Below are 10,909 nucleotides of genomic sequence, written 5' to 3' on the forward strand. Positions count from 1 at the left end.
GGTTTTTTTTGCTGTATTATAATTTATTTTCAAATTTAGTCATGATTTTGATATTGATTTTTCTACTATTTGAAGTCAAGTTTTAGAATTATTTTCATGAGTTTAATTAAAAAGAAGTTACAATAGAAATTCATAGGTTGAATGGAAGTTTCTAACCATCGTAGTCTTAAGATAGAGAAAAATCCATGATATTAATGCAAGTTTTGATTATAACATTCACAGGTAGACTAGTAGGTCTTTAGATTATTTCATAGCAAGTTCCTCAAATCATACTCACCATTATATACATAAACACGGCACCACCTGCAATTGCAAAGAAAGCCAAGCCGAGGTGCAATGATACCTGTGGGAACGTGACCATTCCATACCCTTTTGGAATCGGTACTGATTGTTCTGCCAACCCATGGTACAACGTTAATTGCATCTCTTCCAAGCCATATCTGCCTAAACTCAACAACCTGGAAGTCTTGCGTATAGACTTGGGTAATCCAACAGTCACTGTTAATACGCCAAGAATTACTAATTGTCAAAACACAGTTCAGAAGAGCAGTGATTTCATGGGAGTCCTTCGTGATAGCCCCTTCTTGTTCTCCAAATTAAGCAATAGGTTTGTTTATGAGGGGTGTGGTACTGCGGCTATGGTGGCAAATAATGGGAGTGTACTTACAGAGTGTTCATCCACTTGTGTCAATGTTACACCTAGCGGTACACGAAACTGTTTTGGAATCGGTTTTTGCCAGACCACAATTCCCCATCGTGTCTGGTCGTACAACATTAACTTCACCCGCTTGGAAGAGGAAGAGGGAGGTTGTGGGTTTGCCTCCTTGGTGGATCAAACTTCATATGACCAAGGAAATGTTTCTGTCAGGGATAGCCCTTTTATTCCGATATCACTTGTGTGGACTCTAGCAGACTCCGATCAAATAACTTGTTGTGATAGCAAAGACCCTGAAAGACGCACAGTGGCTCTTTATGATGGTCCTCCAGTGAATACAAGGAGGTGTGGTAGAGAGTCAGAAGAAGACAACCCTTATTTAAAAGATGGATGCAAGACCTATGGTATGTAACAATTCAACATATACAGCATTTATTGTTTATTTTAGTTAGTTCGTTTGTTTGTTTGGTTTCTGACATGTAACTTCATCTTATAAAAGAGCGTACGGAAGAGTGTAGACGGTGCAGAGATCTTGGAGGTAACTGTAAAAGTTCCCCGATACTTGACATCGATGATACAGTTTATAATTGGAACATCGCTTGTTATGACGTAAAATGGAAACCAAGCAAAACAAATCTCCGGGGTGTAATTCTAGGTAATGTTATTTAACTTCTTTGTGCTTTTAACCCATTTACACCCGATATTCCAAAAGTCGGATTAGTTTTGTACTAGGTGCTTGAGACTTGATATTTAAGGCCTCTAGGATATTGTGAAAGAATTTGTAGGGATTTGGGTTTTTAGTTGTTGCTCTTTGTCATTTCCTTTATTAGTGTAGCTCCACATACAATATCATTTGAGGAACTACATCATTCTTTGATTTTATAAACAACGGTGACAAAAATTGCATTTTTGAAAGCCTAAATCTAGTAGATGACGTAAAATTCTCATTCTTATAGATATCTAGTTGGTGTAAAAATGCATCTTAATCTCATTCTTATAGATATCTAGTTGGTGTAAAAATGCATCTTAAAATTCGATTGTAAATAATTTTTGTCTTTCTTATACATCTTAGTAGGTGTAAAGAAAAGGCAACGTAGTATGAAAATTATAACTCACTAGCTCAAAGATTTTTTTGCGTGTGAAATGAAAATTATGTCACAAGCACAAAGATTTTTTTGCGTGTGAAAGTAGCTTATGTTATGAACACACAACTAGAAGAAATGAAACAAGTGGGTTATACCTTTAGAGGATGGATCATAAGAAAACTAGTTTAAATGAGAAAATAAAAAAATTAACTAAAAAACTCTAAAAATCATACCAATTTTTTTTTTAATTTTTATAAAAAAATCGCAGGTTTTTATGCATGGAAAAAAATTTTCAAAAAAAAAAAAATAAAAAAAAATTGTTTTTGTTGTATTGCACATGTGCACTATTACGGATATAGTGCACATGTGTAGTACATATATAATGTACATGTGCAGTACAACAAAAAAAAAATTTTAATTTTTTTTATATATAAAAACTTGCGAATTTTTTATAAAAAATTGTAAAAAAAAAAATTTGTTATGTTTTTTAGCTTTTTTTTTTAGGTTTTTATAGTTAGTTTTCTAGTTTTCTCACTTATATGTAGTTTTCTCACTTATATGTAGTTTTCTCATTATCCTCTCCCTATACCTTTATTACTTTCATTTTATTAGTTTTATGAAAATTGCTATCTTTAGAAACATTAAAATAGAACAAGCGAAAACTAGGAAAGTACATGCTTCAGCATGTTTCACTTCGATCTTGGAGATGTTTTGTCTGTTTACTAGCATGTTTCACTTCGATCTTGGAGATGTTTTGTCATTCTACTAATTTACGGTTTTGTATTGAACTTCATTTAGGTATTAGCATAAGCATGGGGGTATTTTTTATTGTTGTCATCAGTTACATATTGCACAAAGTGATTAAGAAGACAAAAGTAAGGAGGCAAAGAGAGAGATTTTTTAAACGCAATGGTGGTTTACTTCTAAAACAACAACAAGAAGTTGATCCATCTTTAGTTAATAAAACCATACTTTTCACATCACGTGAGTTACAGAAGGCCACTAACAACTTTAATGAGAATAGAATTCTTGGCCGAGGGGGTCAAGGTACAGTCTATAAAGGCATGCTGACAGATGGAAGGATTGTGGCAATTAAAAAATCGAAAATAATTGACGAAAGCCAGTTAGAGCAGTTCATTAATGAGGTGGTCATTCTTTCCCAAGTTAATCATAGGAACGTGGTCAAACTATTGGGATGTTGCTTAGAGACAGAAGTCCCTCTCCTCGTTTCAGAATTCATTCCAAATGGTACCCTGTATCATCGGCTTCACAACAGAAATGACGAGTTCCCACTTTCATTTAACATGAGATTACAAATTGCTACAGAGGTTGCAGGAGCACTTGCTTACTTACATTCATCAACTTCCATTCCAATATACCACAGAGACATCAAAACCACTAATATACTTTTGGATGATAAATACAGAGCCAAAGTCTCTGATTTTGGGACTTCAAGGCTCGTCTCAATTGAGCAAACTCATTTGACTACCACAGTCAAAGGTACGTTTGGCTACCTTGATCCTGAGTATTCTCAATCCAGTCAATTCACTGAAAAAAGTGATGTTTATAGTTTTGGGGTTGTTTTGGTTGAATTGTTAACCGGAGAAAGGCCAATTTCGCTAACTAGATTTGGTGAAAATATAACTTTGATTGCACACTTTACGTCGGCTATGGAAGAAAGGCGTGTTATGTCTATTTTTGATGCGTTGGTGATTAAAGAGAGTACTGTGGATGAGCTTATGATTGTAGCTAACCTAGCAATGCGATGTTTAAATCTGAATGGAAAATATAGACCAACAATGAAAGAAGTAGCTATAGAGTTAGAAACCATACGAACATCACACGTTCCATCTACAATTCAAATGTATACTAGTTCTATGGTGTATAGGGAGGAAATATCGATGCTAAGCTATGGCGAATCATCATCAACCTGCTAGAGTTTCAACAATAACATTAGTCGATCTTGATAAAAACTCGTTCTTTGTTTATTGTAATAAAGTTACATATACAAATCATTGTTTGTTAGAACATAATATCTTTAGCTGAGTCTTGTATCTTGAAAGTGTCCAGGTTATAGGTTAGATAGAGTTTTGTTTTGATGTTTTATGTTTACGCAATAGTCTTGCATTTGGTAGTCAACGTATGTGTGTCAAGGGCGTATGAATCATGCATGGTTTGTGTCGCCGCATGAGACATGTGTTAGTTCATGTAGAATGTATGTCTCATATGTAAATAAATAGGTCTCATGCGGTTAGTTTGTCATACATCTGATCACGCATGTCTATGATATTTTTGGTGTAAATGAAATTCTGCTAATTTTGGCCAAGAATCGAAGAATGTTTATTTACTCTTCCTGTTAACACATTCACACAAATTAGATGGATTCCGCACATCTGATTTAATAAACCATAGATATTTTCTGTTTCGACACGTTTAATGACGTTTAACAAGATCTATATGGGATGTCATTGTTCATTCACTAAAAGTTAAACTCTAATTTAATATTGAATAACAATTATTTATTAAGAACTTGCTACGAGTGTAGGTTATGTATTTACTAAAATATCTGCCCCTGGGACTTCAAGGTTCGTATAGTTCAAACTCACCTAACTATCTTAGTCCTAGTATTAATTGGGTAATGAGTCGGAGTTAATAATCATCTATGAACGAGATGTATGATAAAGTGTGTGCACATGTAAGTGTGTAAGATGTAGTGTAATTAAGCTAAATGTGAATGTGTGTTGTATAATTTCATTGTGGATATTATAGTTGGTGTTGTTTGAAGGGTGAACCCTAGGAAGATCTTGAAGTTGATTAAATAAGAAATAAATTGATATGTTTGATGTTTAAAATTGTTGAATTTAGATGACTACGACAAACTTGATGATTGCAGGTTAAAAGAGCTAAGAAGGTGCAAAGAAGAAGTATTTAACAAACGAGAGCTTTAAATGAAAAAAATTAGGAGCATCAATGGAAAAAAAATAATTTATTAGAATTGAAGAATTAAGAAGATAACATGATAGAGGATGAAATTACGAGAACATGGGCGAAAACGGCGAAGCCTACCGTATAAAGAAAACAAAAACTGCTTAGTTGAAGCCTACCGTAGCTTATGGTAGCCACCGTAGGCTACGGTAGCCCTTGGCACCGTAGGGGTCACCATGAGCCGCAAGCAGCTACCGTAGGGGAGTTGTGGCTACCATAGGCTATGGTAGGTAGCCACCGTACCCTATGGTAGAGCCTAGTCGCAGATCCTTGTTTTGGCTTTAAAACTCACTTTTAGGTGTGACTTTTTGATATCTTTTGCATTGTAATCGATCTAGAACTGGTGGTAGGTGATTTTAGGGTTCAAGAACAATATATTAGGTTATTTCTAAAGGAGGATTGAAGCCTTATCATTGATAGATTACGGATTTGATGTTTCTTTGATCGTCTAAACAATGAGTGACTAATTTTCTTTGTGTTCATCCCGGATGTAAGGTTTTCTTGTGAATAATTATGTTACTGTTCTTTAATTTCTGGAATAGTAATCTAATCATATGATGTCTAGTTTTCTGATGGTGTTTGCGTGATTGTTTGTAACTTGTTAATATTGTTTGATCTTTATTTTGAACTATACATTCTTGGTGCCGTTGGCAATCGAATTTTAATGGGAGGGATTTAGGTTGGCTATGTTAATTGATCATCGGGTGATACCCTCGCATTCTATGAATCCAAGTACTTGGTCTCCTTTCGTCACAAACAATTGCACATACATGAGCCGTGTCTATGTGGTTCTTTCCATTTGAACATTAACATTTTGTTATTGCATAAAACCTGAAGCCCGGGAGCAACACTCTTTCTCTTAATTGTTTATGAATTCTTATTTACTTGCAATTTAATTTCTAGTTCTAAAGGTCAACAAACCCAATTCAAAGATTTACTTTTACACACTTTACTTTCTTGCCTAGTTAAATTGCAATTACTTTAGTAGACACATATTCCACACACTCCCGGTGTTCGATACCCATTTACCACTAACTATTTACTGTATTTGGTTTATTTTTGAGTGGGACTTCGACGTCACGTCAAATTTTGGGGGCATTGCCGGGGAGTAGTGAGCAACGTGTGTTTTCCTTGGTAGTTGTGCTTGTTATTTGTCAGTTTCACGCTGGTTGTGTTAGTGTGCAGGTACCTACAGGTGTATGCATACTAGAGGTTCTCACAAGTCATCACCATTAGCCTTTGATCCTGAAATTGAAGGAACACTTAAACGGAACCGAGTTCTTCACCGGGAGAATAAAATTGTTGGATCATCTAGTACACCAAGTAGAACAATGGATCCACCAGTTCAATCCTCTGGCCTGTCAGTACCGAGCACTCCTCCTGCAGCGCCTGCAACAGTTTCTACATCTAGTGAGGTTAAACCTTCTAACACCACGACTCCCATGAGTACACCCACAACAAATACATTTAGTTTCCAACCTTCATAGAGTTTTCCATCTTTTAGCCACTTTTTCCCTGCTTCTGGTCAATCATCATCCCAACAAAGTCAACCACCTTCGTTTCAACAAGACCCACCCATAATCCATACCACCCCGGTCCCTCAACAACCACCGCAGCCAAGGTTACAATACCAACAACCTCCATTCATGTCATCTATGGGGGCACAACGTGATGGGTATGACGACGGTTATGAAGACGAATATGAGGGGTATGATGATGAAGGATATGCAGTTGGGGGTGATGAGAATCAAATGAGAACTCAAGGTGGGTTTGCATATGCACAAAGACAATCACCGGATCACGTTCAGCAAGAGTTTACTAGACCGCAACAACACATTCCTCAACAACAGATGCCTCAACAAAGACACCATTTCCAAGACAGATGCCTTAACAACCACCTCAACCATATCCACCTCAAAGGAAAATGCCAAGGAAAGCGGGTTTACCACCGAGAGTGCCATTGGGGATATCAAAATCACTCCAATCCTTCCAATCTAATTGTAACACCCCGAAAACGGGTTTGGTAATCAAACCCCATAAATACTAAAAGACGGGTAAAATACTGTTAGTGGTAAAATTAACCTGGGAAATATTAGGATTTAAATAATTAAACCTAATATTAAATAAAAAAAAGAGAATAAAAGTTTTGAGGAAATAAAGTTTATGAAAGGTCCGAGTTAACGGGACTTAAAAATGAAACGGGTTATGACTACCCCGAACTCACTAAGTTAAACTAGAAAAGTTTAACCTAGTTAACAAGACAAAACATTGTTAAAAATAAGTAGGTTGTAGCCTACTTACTAATTAACAAAACTTGAGGGGCCAAAGGTGGGATAACCTAAAAGGTTAATTAATTAAAATCAAAAACAAAACACACACACACCCAGTGTGTTCGTGTGCGACCAGGAGAAGGGCTCCAAGGAGCCCAAACCCTAACTCAATCCAATTCATCAAATTGAAGGTTGATTATAGCCCCAAATCGATGCATGAACACGAATTCGTGATCACCTAAGCATGGGGATCACAAGGTATGTCGAATTTCTTCATTTGGTTTCATCTCGAATTTTTGATGAAAACTTAAAAACGAAATTATTGCTAGAATATTTAATGTATGGATGATACTATGTTGAATCCATGCTTAGGAACGAATTATGATTGAGAAACATGGTGAATTGATGATATAAAATATGAAATTTATAATCATCTATGTAAGTGCTAAATGGGTTTTGTGGGAAGATGAGGAACACTAGATTTATGATCATCAATTTGGTGTTATTCGATTTCCATGAAGTAAGTCTAGGTGTCGTTATGCATGCTAGACATAAGAACTTGTGAATGATGTTGAAACTTGGGCAAATAACTAGTTATGAAAATTGATTGTTGATTTTATAGAATATGCCCACAAGGTGTTTGTTAAAATGCCTAAACGAATATTCATATGTTAAAATTGTGAATGAAACGCATGATTGCCAAACTCGATTTATCCCGTATGATATGGGGTAATATGAGTTCTAATCATGATGTTGATTTAATTTAAATGGTACTTGTCATAAGAATAACGGTAGTTAACTTTTAGAAAGTTAAACTAACCAATGATGAAGTCGAATGGTAGATTCGACATAAAATTAGTAAGACGGAATAGTCGAAGCTAATAGTGACTAAACTAACCGTCTTACGAATTATGATGATAGTTTGACTCTTGACAAGCTAGATGGAGGCTTGGGAGGAAGCGGGTCAAAAGGAGCAAGTACGAAAAGAAAACATTGCTTGGATGCGAGGTAAGTAAAGCTTACACCTTTTTTTACGTAATACCTAATGGTTTTATAGGTCAAGAAGAATATAGATTCTTGTTTGAATTATGATATTCCGACACGACATGTGTGGTTCGGAATAAAAGACAATGTTCATAAACCATGTTTAATTATTAAAAAGAGCTAATGCGGTTTTTAGTCATGAAATGACTAAAAGATATCGATTTTTTTATGATTACCTTATAAGGTAAACCAATGCAAATAATAAGGGTAAAACAGTATTTTGGTCACTTGTTGATAATAACCGTTAGTTTGTGAAAAAACACTTTATAGTGTAAGCTATAATGGGTCAAAAGAACCAATAAATGATTTATAAGTAAAACGACTATACGGTGTAAACCAGAGCGAGTCATATAGATAAGATGGTAATAAATATTATCTCATAAAGATTCATGGTCATTTAGACCAAACAGGTCAAAAGGTGAAAATATATCACCCTTTGATAATATTGACTAATGGTTTGTCGAGTTGTGTGATTTTAGGAACAAATAGCACATGGATGTTTACATCGCTATTACCTAGCAGCCACTAAGGCAAGGTATCGTAACGGGTCAATATATTGATCCGAGCCAGGTTTGTGTAATGATTCAACTCATCATGTAGAACTTGAGGTTCTCTAAGAGTTAAACAAGGTCAAATTGGATATTTGGTTATCTTAAAGATAAACCGAATAATTCACGTTATAATTGTAGTGTTTTAGAAACATAATGGTTTCTAAACAAGGTTATAGTTAAAAGACCGGATTTTTGGGTCAAACAAGTATCTAAAAGTCCTTCGTCGTAAAAGAAGGACCAAAATTGACCAAAACGCCCTTGTAGGCTAAACTGAACAAACAACCCTTAAAGGTTGTTTGGAAACGAGTTTCATGATTCGATAAATACTTAGAATAAGTATAGAAGTTGAAAGATGTAATACGTTAGTCAAATGGCTCTATTTGAGTCTTGCCGTAAAATAACGATTCGAGGGGTAAAACTCGGAATGTAATGATCGCCACGTTAAATCCACCTCAATTATAGTTGTGGTGGAAGATCAATTGATAAATAATGTGGAAACAAAATACTAAAAGCGAAGGAGTATGAATTATGCGGATAAATGCTTAAATACCCTTAACGGGTTAAAATAAGCATTTAAGTAAAAACGGGTTTAAGAATGTATGTAAACCCGGGACTTTGAATCTCTTATGATAGATAACAATGACTTTATAGAGTTTATGAGAAATTGGAGTCAAACAAACATGTTTGTTTGTTAAATACACGAATGGGTCAAAATTTGGTAAAAAAAGGGTAATAAGCCGGAGACTTAAAAGTCTGAAATTTTGTTAATCCGGATGTTGGATTTTAACTCCATGAGATGGAGAATTAAATTACGGTCACGTAGGAAGAAACGTGACGCAAAACGGATAAAAAATGAGAGAGTTATGTCCGTTTCGGTAAGAACTAATGGCTTGGAAAAGTGCAGAGCTGACACGGCCGGGTGGTGGGCTGACACGGCCGGGTGAAGGTTCTGTGAAAAATATATGGTTAGCTGCCCCGGCCGGGTGGTTAACCCGACCCGGACGGGTGAAGGGGTTGAAAAAAAATATTATAATAATTATTTCTTGTGTCTAATTCTTTTGTTCAAACGCTTTGATTTCTAATCGTTTGAATGAAATGTAGGTTTAAATATGCGGTGCCGGTGGACGATCAAGCTCGATAAAGAACCGAACACAATCAAGATTCAAGCTTCCGCTGTTAGTGCAGTGATGTCTATCGCCTGCGTCAATCAGAACTGTAGCTGAAACTGTAGTAAAATAGGATTTATATTGTAATTAATAGAAATAGGCAAGGTGGCAAACTTGTAAATAAGGGGAAATCCCTTATAACCTTGTGCCTATAAATAGGAGCCTTAGGTTTAGAGTTAGAAACTTTTGCCACATTAGAGCTTGGAGAGCTTAGGTGCTTAGAGAGAGAAACTAGAGAGAGAAAGTGGCAAAACGTGATTCACGGAGCTTGTATTTGTTATATCATAAATAGAATCACGACATTAGTACGATCTCGTCTGTTCGGTCACGCACGTTCACGGATTCCGCACGTTGAACGTGTCGTTACGCAATCGAATCGGATCAAACCGGACCCAACAAGTGGTATCAGAGCTATGGATGTTGATTGAAGATACCAGAAGACATAGTTCATCGATTTCAGTCAAATTCTTGTAGATTTGAAGAGAGATTCAACTGAATTCAAGCGAAGATTGCATTGTGAAGAACAAATTTCATCGGAAATTTGTTTCTGATATAGTTTTCACCGGAAAACTTGCAGATCTACTCTATCTTTCTCATATTTCTCTCCGTTCTTCATCTTTTTCATCATAAAACTTGAAAAACTCAAAATTAAAACAGATTCAATGGATAAAACTTGATAAAATTACTATCAATCGGTTCGGAATTTCAAATTTTACAATCCTACTAAGTTTCATAATCAGATTCAAACATATTCGTGTTAAAATTGAACAATTTCAATGGAAAACTGCATGAACTTGCTGATGTCAGCTGGTCGAATTGATTAGCATATTCATTCGTTTGCTGATGTCATCGGTTTGAAAGAAATAACCGTTCAAAGATATTTTGGAAGTTATTGCTGACATCATCTTGGTAATCTGATCGAACAGCTGATCGATCGGACTGCATTGTTGTTAAAAGGAAGTTTGAAGTTTACTAGATTCCTATTCGATCGAACAGCTGATCGATCGAACAGCATTTGTCTAACCGATAGACTAAGCTACTCGATCGAACACACTACTCGATCGAATACCCTGTTCGATCCAAGTGTTAGTGTTAAGTGTTTTTAAGAAGTCAAAATTTTTCTAAGTGTTTGTCTGATTTTACAGGAACATTC

The 10,909-nt window shown here is 35.6% G+C and overlaps 1 protein-coding gene across 1 annotated transcript; it reads left to right on the forward strand.

Annotated features, from left to right (window-relative positions):
* The first annotated feature begins 263 nt into the window (after positions 1 to 263).
* LOC110908592 (wall-associated receptor kinase-like 2) lies at positions 264 to 3,977 on the forward strand. Its single transcript, XM_022153535.2, has 3 exons — positions 264 to 1,059; positions 1,155 to 1,310; positions 2,539 to 3,977. The coding sequence occupies exons 1-3, from the start codon at positions 558 to 560 to the stop codon at positions 3,675 to 3,677; spliced, it is 1,797 nt and encodes a 598-aa protein (XP_022009227.2). The 5' UTR covers positions 264 to 557; the 3' UTR covers positions 3,678 to 3,977.
* The last annotated feature ends 6,932 nt before the right edge of the window (positions 3,978 to 10,909 follow it).

This window comes from Helianthus annuus, chromosome 14 (assembly GCF_002127325.2).
Source record: "Helianthus annuus cultivar XRQ/B chromosome 14, HanXRQr2.0-SUNRISE, whole genome shotgun sequence".
NCBI lineage: Eukaryota > Viridiplantae > Streptophyta > Magnoliopsida > Asterales > Asteraceae > Helianthus > Helianthus annuus.

Coding starts and splice junctions, on each gene's coding strand:
- LOC110908592 (XM_022153535.2), top strand. CDS start 558: ATGGGAGTCCTTCGTGATAGCCCCTTCTTGTTCTCCAAATTAAGCAAT. Junction 1,060..1,154: donor AGATGGATGCAAGACCTATG/GTATGTAACAAT, acceptor ATCTTATAAAAG/AGCGTACGGAAGAGTGTAGA. Junction 1,311..2,538: donor TCTCCGGGGTGTAATTCTAG/GTAATGTTATTT, acceptor AACTTCATTTAG/GTATTAGCATAAGCATGGGG.